Below are 18185 nucleotides of genomic sequence, written 5' to 3'. Positions count from 1 at the left end.
AACTAAGCTGACAAGGAAGAGAGTCAAATTTGTGTGGAATGAGGCTTGTGAGAAGTCATTCTAGGAACTTAAAGTTAGACTGACCACTGCTCCAATTTTGATTATTCCAGAGAGGGGTTTGGGTTATTCAGTATGTTGTGATGCCTCACGGGAAGGTTTGGGTTGTGTTTTGATGCAAGAGGGGAAGGTAGTAGCCTATGGTTCGCAGCAATTGAAAACACACGAGAGAAACTACCCTACTCATAATCTATAATTAGCAGTGGTGATATTTGCCTTGAAAATTTGGAGACATTATCTGTATGGTGAGAAATTTGAGGTGTTTTCCGATCACAAGAGTCTAAGGTATCTATTTACCTAGAAGGACTTGAATTTGAGGCAGAAAAGGTGGATGGAGTTCATAGAAGACTATGACTTTGAGTTCCATTATCATTTGGGAAGGGCCAATGTTGTGGCTGACGCCTTGAGTAGGAAATCAATTAGTAGTGTAGCTTGTATCGCCATCCGAGAATGGGAGATATTGGGTACTCTTGGTGAGTTTGACTTGTACCTAGGTGAGTCTGTTGAATCTGCGATCTTGTTTGTAGTAATTGCCCAACCTACACTTGTGAATTGAGTAATGAAGGTACAGAAGGGTGACCTGGAAGTAGAAACCCTCCGGGAGAAGATCTCCAGTGGGAAAGTAGAACAGGGCTTAAGTGTGTATCCCAACCAGAGTGTGAGATATCAAGACCGTTTGTTTGTGTCGGAGTCTTGCCAAAAGGAAGTACTCCGAGAGTTTCACCATTCACGCCTTGTGGTGCATCCGAGAGACACAAAGATGTATCATGATCTTAGTCGCCAGTTTTGGTGGAGGGGTATGAAGAAGGATGTGGCAGTGTTTGTATCGAAATGCTTTACTTGTCAGCAAGTGAAGGCCGAGCATCAGAGGCCAGTGGGTTTGTTACAGCCCTTGCCTATAGCTGAGTGGAAATGGGAGCATATCACGATGGATTTTTTTGTGGGCCTTCCGAGGAGTCAACGGGGTAGCGATGCTATTTGGGTGTAGTTGACCGGTCAACCAAGTCTACGCATTTCACACCTATGCGCGTGAGTGATTCAGTAGACTATCTTGGCGACTTGTATAGTAGGGACATAGTGAGGTTGCATGGGGTCCCTGTGACGATTGTTTCAGATAGAGATCCGCATTTCATAGCTCGATTGTGGCAGGGCTTGCAGAGTACCTTGGGCACTAGATTGACTTTTAGAACAACGTATCACCCCCAGACTGACGAGCAGTCCGAGCGTACTATTCAGATCCTTGAGGATATGCTTCGAGGGTGTGTCCTTGACTTCAAGGGTTCATAGGAGTGGCATCTGCCCTTAGTGGAGTTTTCCTATAACAATAGCTTCCAATCGAGTATTGGCATGGCACCATTTGAGGCCTTGTATGGTCGACCGTGTAAATCTCCAGTGTGTTGGGCCGAGGTAGGTGATGCACCTTTGTTGGGTCCAGAGCTGGTTCGGGAAACGACGGAGAAGGTAGCACTTATTTGTAAGAGGTTGGTTACGGCTCAGAGTCGCCAGACAAGTAATGTTGACCATAGGAGAAGACCCTTGTCTTTTGAGGTGGGGGATCATATGTTTTTGAAAATATCACCTAGACGGGGTTTGATGGGATTTGGGAAGAGTGGGAAGTTGTTCCTTTGGTTTATTGGCCCTTTTGAAATCCTTGATCGGATTGGGGAGGTTGCTTATCGTTTGGCGTTGCCGTCACAACTTTTCGGAGTGCATGATGTGTTTCATATTAGTATGCTTCGAAAATATGAGCCGGATTCGTCGCATGTGTTGGATTGGACCAACTTGGAGGTAGACAAGGATGCCTTGTATGAGAAGAGATCGGTGAGGGTCTTGGATAGGCGGGACCAAGTCTTGCGAGACAAGACAATTCCCATGGTAAAGGTATTATGGAAACACCATAGAGTTGAGGAAGAAACTTGGGAACGTGAATTATAAGTCTGAGAGAAATATCCGGACTTGTTTGTTGAGGCCTAGACATGTATTGAGATTTTGATTATGATAATGAAAAGTATAAGCATTGTATATGTTTTAAATTATGAGAACATTGTATACGCTTTGAGAATATGGAGTATTAAGGGTGTTGTACCACTTTTGGAAACATTGTATATGTTATGAAAATTTTTGAAAACTCATATTTGGATTAAACATTGTAAATGTTTTGGGAAATTATAAATTTCATTTTAATATGGGACTTGTGTATCGAGTCGATGAGAATGAATGACCGGAGAATGGGTCATGGTATTGAACTTGTGAGAATAACGTTGTTGTGAATGGTTTAATTTTAATTTTGAACTTAATTTGTAATTTCGATGGCGAAATTCCTTAAGGAGGGAAGGTTATAGCGATTCCGGTTTTGACTCGTCACTTATTATGTTCCGGATTAGGGTTGGTATGGTTTTGAATGCTGATTCATATCTTGTTTCCCTTGTCTCCCCTCTGTTTTGGTTATTGGGTTGTAGTTGTGCGTTTGGAACAGGTTGGTTGCTTGTTTTTCCAAACCTATGTTGCCCAGAATTTTGGTCTTTCGCTTAAGCAGGCCTTCTTGTGCTCGAACGGGGTTTGCAAACCCCCAGTACTTTGCTCGTCTGCAAAATACTGGAGAAGTGTTTTCCACGCTCGAGCGGCGTTTCCTAAGCTCGAATAGGTGGGTGCTCGAGTGTTTTTTATTGCGCTTGAGCGGTTTGTTTGTTGTCTGTATAAGTACTGGAGGTGTGTATTCTGTGCTCGAACGGAACAAAATTTTGTGTCTAATGCTCGAGCATCAACTTTTTCGCTCGAGCAGACTGTGCGTAAATTAGATCGTGAAAGTGACATTTTATATCACTTTTTCATTCCTTTTTCGCTCTCTAAAACTTTCCAAAAACCTAGATTTTGACTCTCACTCTAAAATACTCTCTCTCTACATTTTGACCTTGATCTAGTGGGTTCCTGTAGACTCGACTTTCTTCGCGCGCCCCCCTTTCGGAGAGGCGTGAATTGGTTTTACTACAGTTCGGACTCTTGTCACGGTTCTGAATCTAATCTCATAAAGTGCAATGTGAGACTGATAAACACCAAAGAGTCCAAATCTGGCAATTGGTTTTGGAAAAACGATTTTGAATCAAAAAGCGCCAAACATGGATTGCTTTGCCAGATTACAGAGTCGCCACCTAAATATTTTGTTTTGGAAAATTTAGAAAACCCTAACTCGTGCCAAAGGCCACTTGTCCGTCTTCACCAAAGTTGCCTCGGCTCGGGAACTTGGGTACGAGAGGGGAAGGTCTTGAAATGAGCACCCTCACTCGTCTGATCAAAGATCGGCCTCTACTAAGCATGATATGTTGTTTTATAAACACATGTCTTCTTATCCGGTTATTAGCTAACTTACTCTGTGGCGCGCGCGCAAGCAAGTATAGACTAAAATCGCAAGAATTGGAACAAAACAACCCATGTTTGTTTTTCGAAAATGGTTTGAAAGTGCCATCCTCAAGTGGGCTTAGAACATGATGATTTGCCACTTCGCAAAGTGGGCTTTAAAACACACATTTGATAAATTATCCCAATTCAAGCAACAAAGCCTTCATCCACAGACATTCATGCAGTTAAGCATTTAAGCACATAGCCTCATGGCAAGCATGCTATCATGGAAACACTCACACTCATGCAAGTATGCTAAAGCGTAAAACTTACAGTGTACTCCAAGCCAAAACAGAAAACTAGTTAGAAACAATGCATGATCCTAACTATGTTAAGTGCCTAATGCAACGCATGCAATAATGCAACTAAATAGGCTCGGCTATCTAAGATGGCATATGAATGCAACAATTTGATACATGCATTCAAATAAGTGTATTGAAATTGCGATGCAGTTTGAACGATGCGCCGAGCCTTGGTGTATGCAAGACAAATGAATGATGCACGCATGCAAGCATAAGGTATGCTAATTGAAATATGCCCTAATCTAACCATCGAAAGCGGTTAAATAAAAGGGAGAAAGAAGTGGGGTTGGAAGACATGCACACACACACACATGCTTATTACAACATTGCGCTCTCGTGAAGGAGGGTCTGAATGAATAAGCTAAGCTAATTAAACTAATCTAATTAATCTAATTAGACTAATTATTACAAACCAAAACGAATAACTAGTAAACTACTTACTAATTATTATAACACTTAACTAATTAATTAAATTACAAAACCATGCTAACTAACAAGTAAAGCATTTAAACAATACTGCCTCAGCTCTGCTTGAAGAGGTTGAACATGGAAGATGCATGAATTTGGTTTTTCGCCCCGAAAAGCCTTCCGGTTTGCTCTTGAGAGGCTCTGTTCGCAGGGTTACTCTAAGAACTTTTTGCTCTGGCTTACCAACTCACTGCTGAGGAATGCACCAGTGGCCTGCTGGCCATGAGGGCTTGCTGCTGGCCACCTGCCGGCTAAAAGTGGGCTCTGCTGGCCAACAATGAAGCACTGTCGACCAATGATGGAGCACTACCGGCCACTGGTGTGCTATAACACCAAACTGCAATAGAGCACACACAGAGGAAAATGAAGGGTATTCCAAGAACATGTTTGTACTGTGCCCCTCCTTATCATCTCAAAACATCAAAGGAGTGGCACTCTTGGATCCAAAACCATCAATCAAGCATTTTCAATGCATGATGGCCAAAGATCCAAGTTATACATTTTCAATCAATGCACAAATAAGACTCAACGAACCACCACCCTATCATGCATGATCAAGGATGATGGAGACAAAGGAGATTGGCTCATTTCATCACTTTGAGTATGAAATAGACCAATCTACCTTGTGTTCAATATAACGTCCGATTGAACACGATGCAATGCAAATACAACATGCTTATCTTGGTCATGTTTTACTTGATTCAATTTTGTTTACTCATTTTACATTACCAAGCCATTCATTAACCGGTTAAGTACAATATGAGTGTGCTCTAATGAGAGAGTGGTCACCTAAAAGATGGTTTAAGACATGAGAGAGCTCATTCCTTTGGCTAGGAGGAACCCTCAAAAGAGAGTTAAAGCCATTGAGCACAAGCTCTATCTCAAGCTTTAACACAACCTAAGGTTAACTAACCCTCAAAGAAAATTAAAAGTGAAGAAATGAGAGAGGTTACAGAATTTCAGTGCTGAAATGGCATGAAAAAGAGTGCCAAAACATACAAGCAACACATGCACAACATGGTAAAAGCCAAAAGCATTGAAACTAGTGAAGAGCACTACACTAGAAGCATGCAATAACAAGCTTAAATGACCAAACCAGCTCTGGACAGAGCTTAAACATGCCAAAACAATGGTCTAAACATGCTAAGATAGAAGCTCAAAAGACTAGGGAAACATGCACACATGTTAGCCCACAAACAAGGCACAATTCACAACCCTCAAAAGCAATGAAGAAGTGAAATATGTGAGTATGATAGAGGTTTATACACTGAAATTACATACTAAATGATGCTATGGCATGCAACCATCACAAGCAAAGCATGTTGGAGGCCTTGAAACACAAAGCTAGTGAGGCCAACTGCACTATAGCCATGCAAAGAAAGCCTCAAAGGACCAAGACCACTCAAAATAGAGTTAAACCATGCTAAATCAGTGGCAAAAATGTGCCGGAGTTAAGCTAACACAAGCTTGATCAATAGGCTAAATCATCAAATATGCTAGGCTAGTAAGCATGATTGCACTACAAGTGCAAGAAGCAAGCAAGAAGTGATCCAACCAACCAAAAATAGAGTTAAAGCAGGTCAAAATAAAGCCTAAAAACATGCTTGAACTAAGCTACAAAAAAGCAGAAAAGCATGCTCATATCTTATGCCATCAACACATGTAAACCAAACACAAGGAGGGGAGGCCACCCCCTCCTACTTGGGACCACAAATTCCCCTGGAATTCAGTGGTTAAAAGGCCAAGAAAAGGTTTTTTTTAAAATTGGAAAGATGGCTTAAAAGGCTTTTCAAGCCAAAAAGCAAAGGGAGGGAAACCACCCCCTAACCAAACAAGGACTCAAACCATCATTTAAGACCTTAAAAATAGAGTTTTTAGAAGTTAAAACCAGCCTAAAACTAGCATGCAAAGGTGGCCAAGCAACTAGCTAAAACAATACTTTAAAGAGGGTAAGGCCTTACCCTTGAAGCACAGCAACAAACAGCACAAATTCTGAGCTCAAACCAAGCTTAAGACCCCAAACCAAGCTTCAAGAGACCTCAACTCCAAGGTGAAGGTGTTTGGCTAAGGGGTTATATGCAAATATGTAAAGAAAACTCACTTTCAAGCACAAAATCAAAAGAGAGGGGATTCTAGAGAGAGAGACAGAGAGGAAATTTTGCTCACCAAAATTTGTAACCCCTTACATGGGGGAGGGACCTCTCCTTTTATAGAAATGCAAGCCAAAGCTTGCCTTTATCCCTCCATACACGTGTATGGAGGGGAGCACCAGTGCTCACCAGCTGGCTCAAAATATCTAAAAAAAAAATCTACTGATGCATTGGTGGTTGGCCGGCCATCAGTGATGGCCTGTAGTGGCTCATTGATGGCCGGCAGGCCTAAATGCATGGCCGGCAGTGCCCAAAAGTGGCCGGCAGTGCACCTAAAGAAGGATGCTGAAAGGACCAACACATGGTCCAAAAATGAGACAAATTTGATGCAGGGTTTGGAAAGCTCAAACTTGTGGCGTTTCGATGCAGAATTTGAGCGCTCGACGAGCAATCACACTTGTCACTGGATGTACCTGCAAGAACATCCAAGTCTTGAGGACGATCAAAAATGGGGTGTCTACAGTTCCCTACCCTAGTGCATTTGTTAAAAAGTTAGAAAATCTCAAGATCTTCATTTCAATTCGATTGGAAGTTGGTTTCGGTGTTGTTGGAGTTTTACCTTTGCCTTTGCCTTGCTTGGTCTTCTAGCTTGAAGTAGGAATTTTCTACACTTTGTTATGGTTTTTAACTTAGTTATTTGTGGTTGTGCAACAATGGTTGGTTTTGGGAGCATTATGAACAAACCTAGGGTTTAGGTGTAAATTGGAAAATAGGGGTTTTTGGTGATGATGAAATAAATGAACATGGGTTTTGAAAATGAAGTCATGTTGTGTCAAAATGGTTGATTTTGGTACTTTGATTAATGTTCTAAAAAGGGGAATCTTCGCCCTAAAATGATTATCACATCTATTTTGTATAAATAGTTAAAGTTGGAGTTGTAAACATGGAATTGAGCGAGTATTGAAATAGATGGCGGAATTGAACATGTAATACCTCACCTCTTTGGAAATTTTGAATAAATTATCTGTCTTAAGATTTTATATATATTTAGAAATATCTGTATTGGGGTATCGCTGGAGGATAACTTTGAGTGTTGTAGAACTTGCATGAGGATTAGGTAAATTGAAACTAATCTATGGTTGATTATCATTGAATATGATTGTCTTTAAATACATTGTATATGTATGATTGTTTGGGAGCAGAAAAAGGGATGGACTCCATTGTTTGGGAGGAGAGAGGGGATGGACTCCATTATAATTAAGTTGGCTGAAGTGTCCTGAGTGAAAGTCCCGAAATTATACATGGGTACCAATCCCGCGGACGAAATATCCGTAAAATGGCAGTTTGAAGTGTTGTATGTTGATGATGTGATTGTGGAATCATTGAGTTGTAGTCTTATTTGGGTTATTAAAGAAATAATGAAATTGGATTATATATATATATATATATATATAAATGAATTGAAGGAAAATGGAATGGAACATGGAATTGGTATCCTATGGCGATATAAAAAGTATGAGAGTTTTATCCCAGGCATTGTATCTGCACATGCACTTATATCTTTGTTAAGTCTTATATATTGTGTTAGATCTTCCCTACTAGGTTGTGGCTCACCCTATTTGGGAACAACATTTTCAAGTATTGATGACATGCCTCCACCAAGGCAATAACATTAGAGGGACTTTTAGGAAGCAAGAGCTTCTTTGTTTTGTTTCATTTTTGTATAGCCTAGGATTTTAATTGTATGAGGTAGTCTCTCTTGTATTGTAACCAAGTCAAGACTTGGAAAGATGTAAGCCTATAGGGAATTTATTTATGTTAAACCTTTTGTACTATTTATGTTATGAAATGAAAGAACATTATACTCTAATTTATGTTGTTTTTTATTTATGCTTTTGGGTTATATTTATTGTGTACTTTTGGGGGCGTTACAGGACATCATTCATTAAAACCTTTGCTTTGTTATTATTCACTAGGCTCCAACTCACTATATTATTTATGTATATAGGTGATCAAACGCGTGACCAGGCTCAATGATGATTGCCTAGAGATCTGTTTTGTCAGCCAACCATTTCACCTCCCGAGGAGGTTCCCAAGTTAAGGTGTGGTTATGTTTTTGCAAAGAAGTTTCTAAGTTTTTGTCTTCTTCTATTTGTCTGAACAATTTTTGCACACTCTATATTTAGGGCTAGGTCCTTTTGACTATATCTATATTAGTGATGTAAGACTAATGTGAATATAACGTCATATATATGTTTATAAGTTTTAAATTTTTCGTCCCATGTATGTCTACATAGCTTAATGGACATTATATTATGATATTTGCTTTCGCTAGCCCCTTAATTTTGTTTAATTTGTTCAGAGGCTTTCGGTAATTCTAAGTTATGGGCCGGTTATGGCGTTATACCTACAGAGGCAGGTTTGGGTCATGACATGGCTTTCAAAAGTTGATAGCACTCAGTAAAAGTTGAGTGTGAGACCTAGAGGGAGCACACTCCCAAATTCCAAGTTGTACTCAATAGGCCAATCCATTGGGTTTATTTTAAAGGTCAACTTTTTTGTTTTTTTGTTTTTTGTGTTTTTTTGTTTTTTGGAGATAGCCAAAGGTGGATTAGGTTAGCTATTTCAAATGAGTAGTGCACATTTAATTCAAAAGTTACCTTTATTTTTTAAACACAATAATGTGGCAATCTATTATAATATTTAAGACAATTATCTCTCTCATATGTTCCCCAACTATCAACCAATCATCTCTATTATACATCACTAGGTTAATAAAATGATTCTATAAAGTGGGTTTGTATATTATTTTGCATTTTAAATTATAAGTATAAAACAAAAGAGGTGGATTCACTCTGGTTCACAATCTAGTCTGAAGGACATTGTTTGGGCCTATGGCGTCCACACTATAGGTCTCTTTTCAATGATTCATTTGTTTTATTGGGCACTTCATGTATATCATTTATGTAAAAAATTAGGTCGATATGATAATTGTATCTTATTCAATTTGTTGCATTTGTCACAAAAAAAAATGAATGGTCTAGTTTTTAAACACAATTGACAAATGTTATAAATTGAATAGACTACGATTATTGGATCAACCTAATTTATTTATTTTTTTGTAAATAATATACACAAAATGTCTGAAAAAATGAACAATTTGGATCATCAAAATGAGACTCATGATGAACCTCACATGCCCAAACAGTGTTCTCTAAGATTAGAGATGGACACAGGTTGGGTTTAGGGCAAGTTTGTAATCCCCTACCCTCTGCCCCACATCCTATCAGGGGTCGAGCAAATGGGGTTGGTGTTGGGGGCGGACCAAATTAATTATAAAATTTAAAAACTATAAAAACTAATAAAAATTATAGATAATATAGCATATTATGGATAGTAATTTATAATTAATGAAATCATCTAAAAAAAATTATATTTAATGAAAGTTAAAAGATGTAAGATGATAAGTATATGTAAATGAATGGATACTAAATGTAATATTTTGGGTTTTAATTTTATCATATTAAAAAAATAAATAAGTGATTTTTTTTATATATACATATAAATATATTTAGTAAATATAAATAGAGCGGGAGTGGATTAGAATGGGACGGGAGAATCAAAAGTCTCCCTACTCCACTTTCTCATTGAGGTAGAGAAAACTCATTTAGAACTAGATAGGGAATGCAAGGACGAACCAGGATGAGAGAAAATGGACATTCCCAATTAGAGAATCCACCTCCTAAAAGAAACTTTAGATCTCATACCCGTTATTAGAGTTGTGCAAAATACCGTTTAATTTGCTAAAATCGTACTGATTCACACCATTCTATCTATTACTCGCGGATTAAATTTTAAAATTTATAAACCGTCTTCGAAACTGCTCTACTCTGCTATAGTTAATACATATATATTTTTTAATCTCTAATCAAATATCAAAATAAAAATGAGTGTAAGAGAGATTTAAGTTATAAAATTTATTACAAATTAATAGTTATATATATGAAAAATATTATATAAAATTAGTTTGTATTATATATATGAAAAATATTATACAAATTAGTATTATATATTATAAAAATATTTGATAATTAGTTAAAAATATTCTTTAATCCGTCAATCCATTTCAACCATGATTTAATTATCCATTAATCTACCATTTAATTTATAATTTTTACTCTAAAACCACTCAAATTGCATCGCACATCCCTACCCGCCATTGGCACCTTAATGCATATTTACGGAATTGAGTTGTGCTGTCAAAGAGGAGAGGACGAAATTAATGTGACAACTTGTATATTGATTGGAGCAAAAACCCTAATCAATCAAGTTTTGAAGGGAGGTGTAATGCCTCCAAAGAGGACCAATTAGTCTTGAAAAATCTAGAAATCCCCTAGATGTTGATTTGTGATTATGTATCAATTTTAAGCAGTATATAACAATCCCAATCAAACAATCAAGACAAATAGACACAACGATTTTACGTGAAAAAACCACAATTGGACACCTCCAATTGTGGTAAAAAACCACGGGCAACAGCCACAAAACAATCTACTAAAAAGACATAAAGGAATTACACAGGTATACTCTCAATTACCTAGCGAATCCACGCCAAAATTGAACCAACCCCTATGTGCCTCTTCCAACCCCGTCTTCACCTCGGAATCGTCTTAACGATGAGCCATTCCAAAATCCACCAAAGCTTCAGGCTCAAATTCTTCAGAATCCATCGAAGTGCAACTCTCTCTTTTGTATAGAATAAACAAATAATCCTTTGATGTATACTCTTTAAACCATGAGTTGAATACTCAATCAAAACATCAAAGAAAACTAGCAAAATATCTCCAGATATAAACCTTAATATCCAAAAAGAAGATCTGAAGAAGTAATCCTAGTTTTGGAGTAAAACAACTACTTATAGAAATCCTGGATTTTGAAGCTCGCTCGAGCAAAGCTTCTCTCGCTCGAGCGAGGAACATATTTTGCGCGATTTCCATAAGTGGCTTCGCTGGAGCCACGCATCCTTCGCTCGAGCGAACAAACACCTCTTTTAGGTCTTTATGCAGACGCAGTCCTTCGCTCGAGCGAGGACTCCTTCGCTCGAGTGAGCAAGGGCGGACATGCAATTTTGGACATGCAACTCCTTCTTCTCTACATGCAGCTCGATTCCCATCATAATCAGCGAAGTGGCAATCTTAAAAGCATTAACATCACAAACTTCTCTGCAAGGCACAATTCGGGTTGGATTCGCATCTAAACACTCAGTCTCACTGAAATAAAAAGTGCGAAAACAAGTACAACCGAAAAGAGTTTTGTCAAACGGAATTGCTAAAAATAAAAACCTAACAAGTCTTATCTGTCCTAAGGTGTCCCACCCAGGCTAGCCATATGCCCAATTGATTGCTATATATATCATGGACCAAGAGGATTATATTCCAAATTATTGGAATATATAGGAGAGTAGTTAGAAATTTTATTTTTTTCAATTAATTATGTTAAATAAAAAATTCAAACATTAGGGTATTTATAACATTTACAAATCATAGAAGACAATTCATATTTTAAATGAATTTTAAGAAATATATTTATAATTTAACCATAATTTTATATGTAAATTATGTTTAAATGTCAAAGAATTTTGTATCATCATGATATAGGCATCTAGATCTTCTTTGAGACTGCTTTCACCATAATACTCTTTGCCATTCAATTCATCCAAAACCAATCATTTGAAATGAAGATATTCTGAATGAATGAATATAATCATTATTGCTCTTTCATCAAATCAGATCAAAGTAAAGTCGCTTGATTATACCTCAATTGTTGTGTAATTCCAAGGTCATCATATGAAATCAGAGTTGGGAGTATATCATCATTCACTTTATTTTATGAGATCAAATATTCATAGAGTAGGTGTTTGAAAAGTTGCTATTTTAATACGTTATTTTAGTTTTTGGCTATTTTAGGAGGTTAAAATTTTTATGTTCGGGAAGATAGTTAGATATTTTTGTAGTTAGATGTGATGTGTGTGAGATAAAAAGTAAAATGATTATAGGTTTGATGTGATATTTTATCTTATAGATTGTTTTAGCTTATTTTGTCTTTTTAGTGCTATTTTAACCAAAAAAAGCCAAAAAAGTTGCTTCCCAAACACACCCAGATAAATCACGAGAGCATAAAATGAAATTTTACCTTTTTCTTAGGGAAGAAAATTGGAAAAATCTCACTTTGTTCTCCTATCAATTTTAAAAATTAACTCCCTAAATTGTTAAAATTATTTCACTTTGTGCCAAGTTGTCAAGGGCATTACAATTATTTGATGGAAAATTTCACATTACTCCACAATTATTACACTTGTATTAGATTAATCTTTTGGACTATCAAGTTTAACAATTGACGCATTAATTCACTTTGTTTCAAATTATGAATGATGTTAATAATTTTTTATGAAAAGCTCATATGAGCAAATCAAAGAGGCATGGAAAAAAAATAAAATTATTCTCCAATAATATCTGCATCCAGGGCCAGCCCTGAGATTTAAGGACCTAAGGCGATCTTTAGAAACGGGGCCCCCTCTTACATTGAAAAAAAATTCATGAATAAAGGTATAAGTTACAATTTTTTTATTTGCTTGTAGCCACAAAAAAAATTACTTACATATTTAATCATTAAAATTATAAACAAAACAATTTAATAAAACAAAATTAGGACAAAAAAATTAGGAAAAAATTATTCAATTAAAACTGATAAAGACCTAGATAAAAAAATTTGAGCAAAATTATTTATTCCATTAAAATCTAATAGATAAAGAAGGTAAAAGAAAAAATTAGGGCCCATATATTGTATGTATTATTTTTCTTGAGCCCAAACACTTTTTTTTTAATATATTTTTTTGTTTTAATAAATATGGACCAAATTACACTTATAAATAAATATGGATTAAACCATACATGGACCTAATAAAATATTTTGGGGCCTTTTAAATTGATCCTAAAACCCAAAAAAAAAAAAAATTGAACCTATAATATTTTACCAAATTTGGAGGCCCTATTTTTTGGTCAAAATTTTGGGGCCTAAGGCCCAGGCATTACTGGCCTTAGGCCAGGGCCGGCCCTGTCTGCATCAACTACAAGGAAAAGAGTAATGATAGGATTTCTTGGATTTTGTTGAATGATTTCATTTAAAACTCAAAATGACTTTGCTTTCATTCCCTCTTCCTTTTCTTTTTTTCATTTTATTGGGTCAAGCTTGTTTGGCTTGGTATTAATTTAGCGGTAAAAAGGATGGAGTTCAATTACATGTGCAAATCTCATTTACAAAATTGGTATTAATTTGACTAGAGAGGGACTACATTTCCCTTCATTGCTCCTTATACCAGTGATCAATTCATATGATTTTGGAACAAAGGGAACTAATTTTACTGATTTAAGGTGTTAATTGTTAAAAATAATCATTAAAGTAACACAAAGGTGACAATTTTTTATAAGGATATTTGGGGGCTTAAAATCGAAGTGTATTTTTTTTCTGTTGGAACTTTCATGGAGATAAGACTAGTTCTTTGGCTATGTCAAAGGATGATCTTTCTTCTGGTTAGCCAAGCCAGAGCAACCTCTTGTTTCCTGTTAAATATCCACCATTACACATTTATTCATAAACTAAAAGTTGGCGATTTCTCGACACAATATCTGAATGATCTTACCAAGCTTATATGGTGAATGTTGCCTATTGTCTTGACTTGTGCTGCCAAGAAAGACGTCTTGACATGGCCTAAACCATCAGGATGATTCACTGCAACTTTGGTGCCATTGCTTAGAAGAGTTCCCTCAAAATCCAATCCATATTATCCTTGCCAAAGTTTCCTTTTGAAATTATGAGTACTGACTTTGAGCTCATAGTAAGAGAATCAAATGTGCACTCCAGGAACTTGATCTATGTAGTGGACAGTTTGGCCATTGAATGCTCAACAGGTTGGGCATTGTTGGGGAAAAACATGGCAAATGAATGTGAATTCTTTTGTTCGTCATGTCACACTCTCTTTGTGTTCCCAGTCAAGCTCAAGGTGAGGGATAAAAAAAGAAACACATTCTACAGACTAAGATGTACAAAATTCTTTCTTTCCAAGCAAATCAAGAACAAATTTCATCAACCAAATTATTAGTCAAAAAATGGCTCTGAATTTGTCCAAAATATAAGGTGGCTTTGTTCTGTCTTACACATCTTTGGAAAGAAAGTTTGAAAAACCCACTAACTGATATTTACTTGAATCATGAGAAACTCACATCCTATAAAAATATCTATCTTTTTCCCTTTGCTACAGAACTTGAGAATGTTTGAATTAAAAAAATGGGAAATCTAATCTTGCTCACTACATTCATGTGGTTCGGTATGTTCTATGGCAATGATGATGGAAGAACTTGAAGAAAGATAAAAAGGAAGAATATTATTGAGACAGTCAAAATTTTATCAGTGGAAGAATACACTACCTAAAACACCATTAATCCTGGTATCATGGGTGTGATTTGCACAAATAAAACTCTTAAATTACAGTTCACCACATATTTGGGCTTAGAGGACCTGGGTGTGTGAACAGGGAATTTTAAAGGGCCTTTCACAAAATTAAGTAGAAATACAACTCTTAGATAAGTCTTTACAAATTTCAACCACATCCAACTAAGAGTGGTGTGAACGGGGAACTGTACCAGACATGTTTTGACAGCTTTCTTCCCTTGTATCAATGCTTAATTCCAGACTAAATTGAAATCCTAAAACTTATTAGACCAAAAAAAAAAAAAAAAAAAAAAATGGAGAGAAAGAAATACTCAATACTTTAAACAAGCAAATGTATTTGTTTGTTGATGTCTACTTGCTTTATCTTGGTCCTGATAAAACTGATGGAAATAATGGGCTAGCAACAGCACCAATGGCATCCTCTTGGTTACCGGCAGCTCTGATTGCTCTTCGTGCCACAGGAGTTGTGAAGTCATAATCCAAATTGCTTTCAACTTCTACGGAACCCTCCAAGACCTTAACCACCACTGACATGGAAGGCCTCCTTGAATAATCACTTTGTAGACACCACACAGCAATTCTCATCATCTCCACAACTTCTTTTCTATGTATCTGCATGTCATCATTGTATTTATCAACAATATCCAGAAGTTGTTCCTCTTCTGCTTTCCTCTTAAATAGACTTAGTAAATGCATATCTTCCTCAGGTTGAGACCTATCCAAATTTTTGCGCCCACATAACATTTCCATGACCACGACACCAAAGCTATAAACATCTACTTTCTCAGTGATAACTGAGTTCAACCATTCAGGAGCCAAATAGCCTGGTGTTCCCCTCATTATTGTTTCAACTTGGCTTTGGTCCTTATCAATTAGTTTTGACAATCCGAAATCAGAAATTTTCGCATTGAAGTGTTCATCTAAGAGGATGTTTTGGGGTTTGATATCCAGGTGAAGTATTTTCTGCCTGCATTCCTCATGGAGATAGGTTAGTCCCTTGGCTATATCCATGATGATCTTCTTTCTAGATTGCCACCCAAGAGTGAGGTCTTGGTGCCTGTGGAAAATCCATGTATCCAAGGATCCATTGGACATATACTCGTAAACTAGAAGACGATGTGCTTTTTCAGCACAAAATCCAATTAACCTCACCAAATTAACATGGTGAATGCTGCCTATTGTCTCAACTTCAGCTAAGAATGACTTTTTAACATGACCAAAACCATTGAGACGCTTCACTGCTATCTTGGTGCCATTGCTTAATTTCCCTTGAAATACTGATCCAAATCCTCCTTCCCCGAGCTTATCGTTGAAATTGCATGTCATGGCTCTCAAGTCTTTGTAAGAGAACCTGATAGGCATCCCGGGTACTTGATCGACATAGAATTCATCAAGTTCCTTGGATTCTCCTTTATTTCTAAAAATATAAAAGCAAAAGGCAACCACAAAAAATACACCAAAGAAAGCTCCGAGACTTGACCCAAGTATGATCCTTAGGAGTTGCCTTGGTTTTCTATGAGAAGAATCTGCTGGTGAAGATGGAGCAGGAGCAACAATACTAGCAGGAGATGGAGATGGAGACGGAGATGGAGATGGAGATGGAAATGGAGATGGAGATGAAGATGGAGATGGAGGTAGAGGTGGAGATGGAGGTAGAGGTGGAGATAGAGATGGAGATGGAGGTAGAGGTGGAGATGGAGATGGAGGCAGAGATGGGGATGGAGATGGAGATGGAAGTAGAGATGGAGATGGAGGTGGAGGTGAAGGTGAACCAGAATCAGGAGGTAGGGGTTGGGCATTGCTGAAAGGTGCAGAGGACAAGAAAAAGGTGATAATAGCAGCAGCAGTAACATAATAATAAATAGTGCTACAACAACAACAACAACACAGATCCATTAGAAGTTAGAACTCTGTTTCTTCTTCTTGATTACTAGTCTTTGGTTTTCTTTTGTTGGGAGAAGAAGGTTGAAGAAGAAAGGTGAGTTGTAAACTACAGCTTTCGTGTCCGGCAAATGCAGAACAGTGAGTAAAGTGATGCATTTCAAATCAATCTTAAATCACTATTACAAGAATTGTTGCAAGAGTCCTTGAAATGTTGTTTACGTTCCCCACTGTTTTTGTTACCTCAAAAAAGAATAATATTAGGAGTTATGAAAAAAATATCATGAATTGCATTATGAAGATTGTTCATTTGTTGATTAGTGTGTGGTGTTTTATTCTAGGTGTAACGGTAGAGAATCTTTTATGATCATCTTCATGATATTATTTTCATGATATTATTTTCATGATTCGTAGCATTACTCGTCAAAAAAAGGAGCACACATTTCTTGACTCATACATGCACAAAAAAGATCGGACTCTAATAATCTCTGTGACAAGTTTATAATAAAAGATTTTCATTATATATCTAATAACTATAAAATAGAAATGTAAGCTTATAATTATTAATTTGAGGGGTAAAATAAAATTTCAAATGAAATTTTGATGCTACATCAAAAACTTCTATTTGATTGGTGAAAATAATTTTGATCAAAAAACAAATTAGTTCAATTATATAATTAATTTTATTATAAAGAATGAAGAATTTTATTTTGCACACCTCCATAACATATACACCATTATTTACGGCATTTTTTTTATTAAGTTATGATATTATTTTGAAATATTTGGTTATCACTTTTTTGTGCTTGATTATGACTTTTTTTTTAATTTTTTTTTTAGTTATAACTCAGAAAGTATAGAATTATATCATTTTCTTATGTCCATAGTTTTTTTCCTAAAAGAATAGAGGTTAAATTGATTTTTGAATAATAATTTGGGATGTAAATAATATATATATATATATATATTTTTAATTCAACACCAAATCAAATCTTTCAGTTTTGTTGGTTGAGGTTCCCAAACAAACAAGGAACATGCTACGATTTGGTGTAAATGAATGATTAACATGAAATTTTAAAAGATTTTTTACAAAATTATAGAATTTCATATTAAAAATAAGTGACGAAAAAAGTCAAAGTTATTCTCTAAATGTCATCCCTCTTAATTTTTATTACAAAATGAGTTTTCTGACTCAGTGTGTTTGGTTTGAGTTTTCTGGATTAAGTTTTTTTAAAACTGAGTTTATTGGTTTTCGTATTCTTTTGTTTTTAGTGAATATTTTTTAAATTTTAAACATTTTTTTTTTTACTTTTTTAGATGCACCTTAGTTAGATGTATCTAAAAAGTAAAAAAATTGTGGAAAAATATTTTAAAAAATTAATAAATATATAAAAATACAAAAAATGTACTGAATTCTTGTATTTTTTTTTATATTTTTGGTATTTAGTGAATTTTTAAAAGATTTTTTTTACAATTTTTTTAC

The 18185-nt window shown here is 36.1% G+C and overlaps 1 protein-coding gene across 1 annotated transcript; it reads right to left on the bottom strand.

Annotated features, from left to right (window-relative positions):
• Positions 1-14907: 14907 nt before the first annotated feature.
• LOC114273967 (G-type lectin S-receptor-like serine/threonine-protein kinase SD2-5) lies at positions 14908-16758 on the bottom strand. The gene has a single exon (XM_028215803.2). The coding sequence runs from the start codon at positions 16715-16717 to the stop codon at positions 15182-15184; it is 1536 nt and encodes a 511-aa protein (XP_028071604.2). The 5' UTR covers positions 16718-16758; the 3' UTR covers positions 14908-15181.
• Between the last annotated feature and the right edge of the window lie 1427 nt (positions 16759-18185).

Source organism: Camellia sinensis, chromosome 8, assembly GCF_055761805.1.
Source record: "Camellia sinensis isolate YWXY chromosome 8, ASM5576180v1, whole genome shotgun sequence".
Classification (NCBI taxonomy): Eukaryota; Viridiplantae; Streptophyta; class Magnoliopsida; order Ericales; family Theaceae; genus Camellia; species Camellia sinensis.
This window is presented reverse-complemented; position numbering and strand designations above follow the sequence as displayed.

Excerpts from the sequence above, each read along its gene's own strand:
- LOC114273967 (XM_028215803.2), bottom strand. The coding sequence starts at position 16,717 with ATGGATCTGTGTTGTTGTTGTTGTTGTAGCACTATTTATTATTATGTT.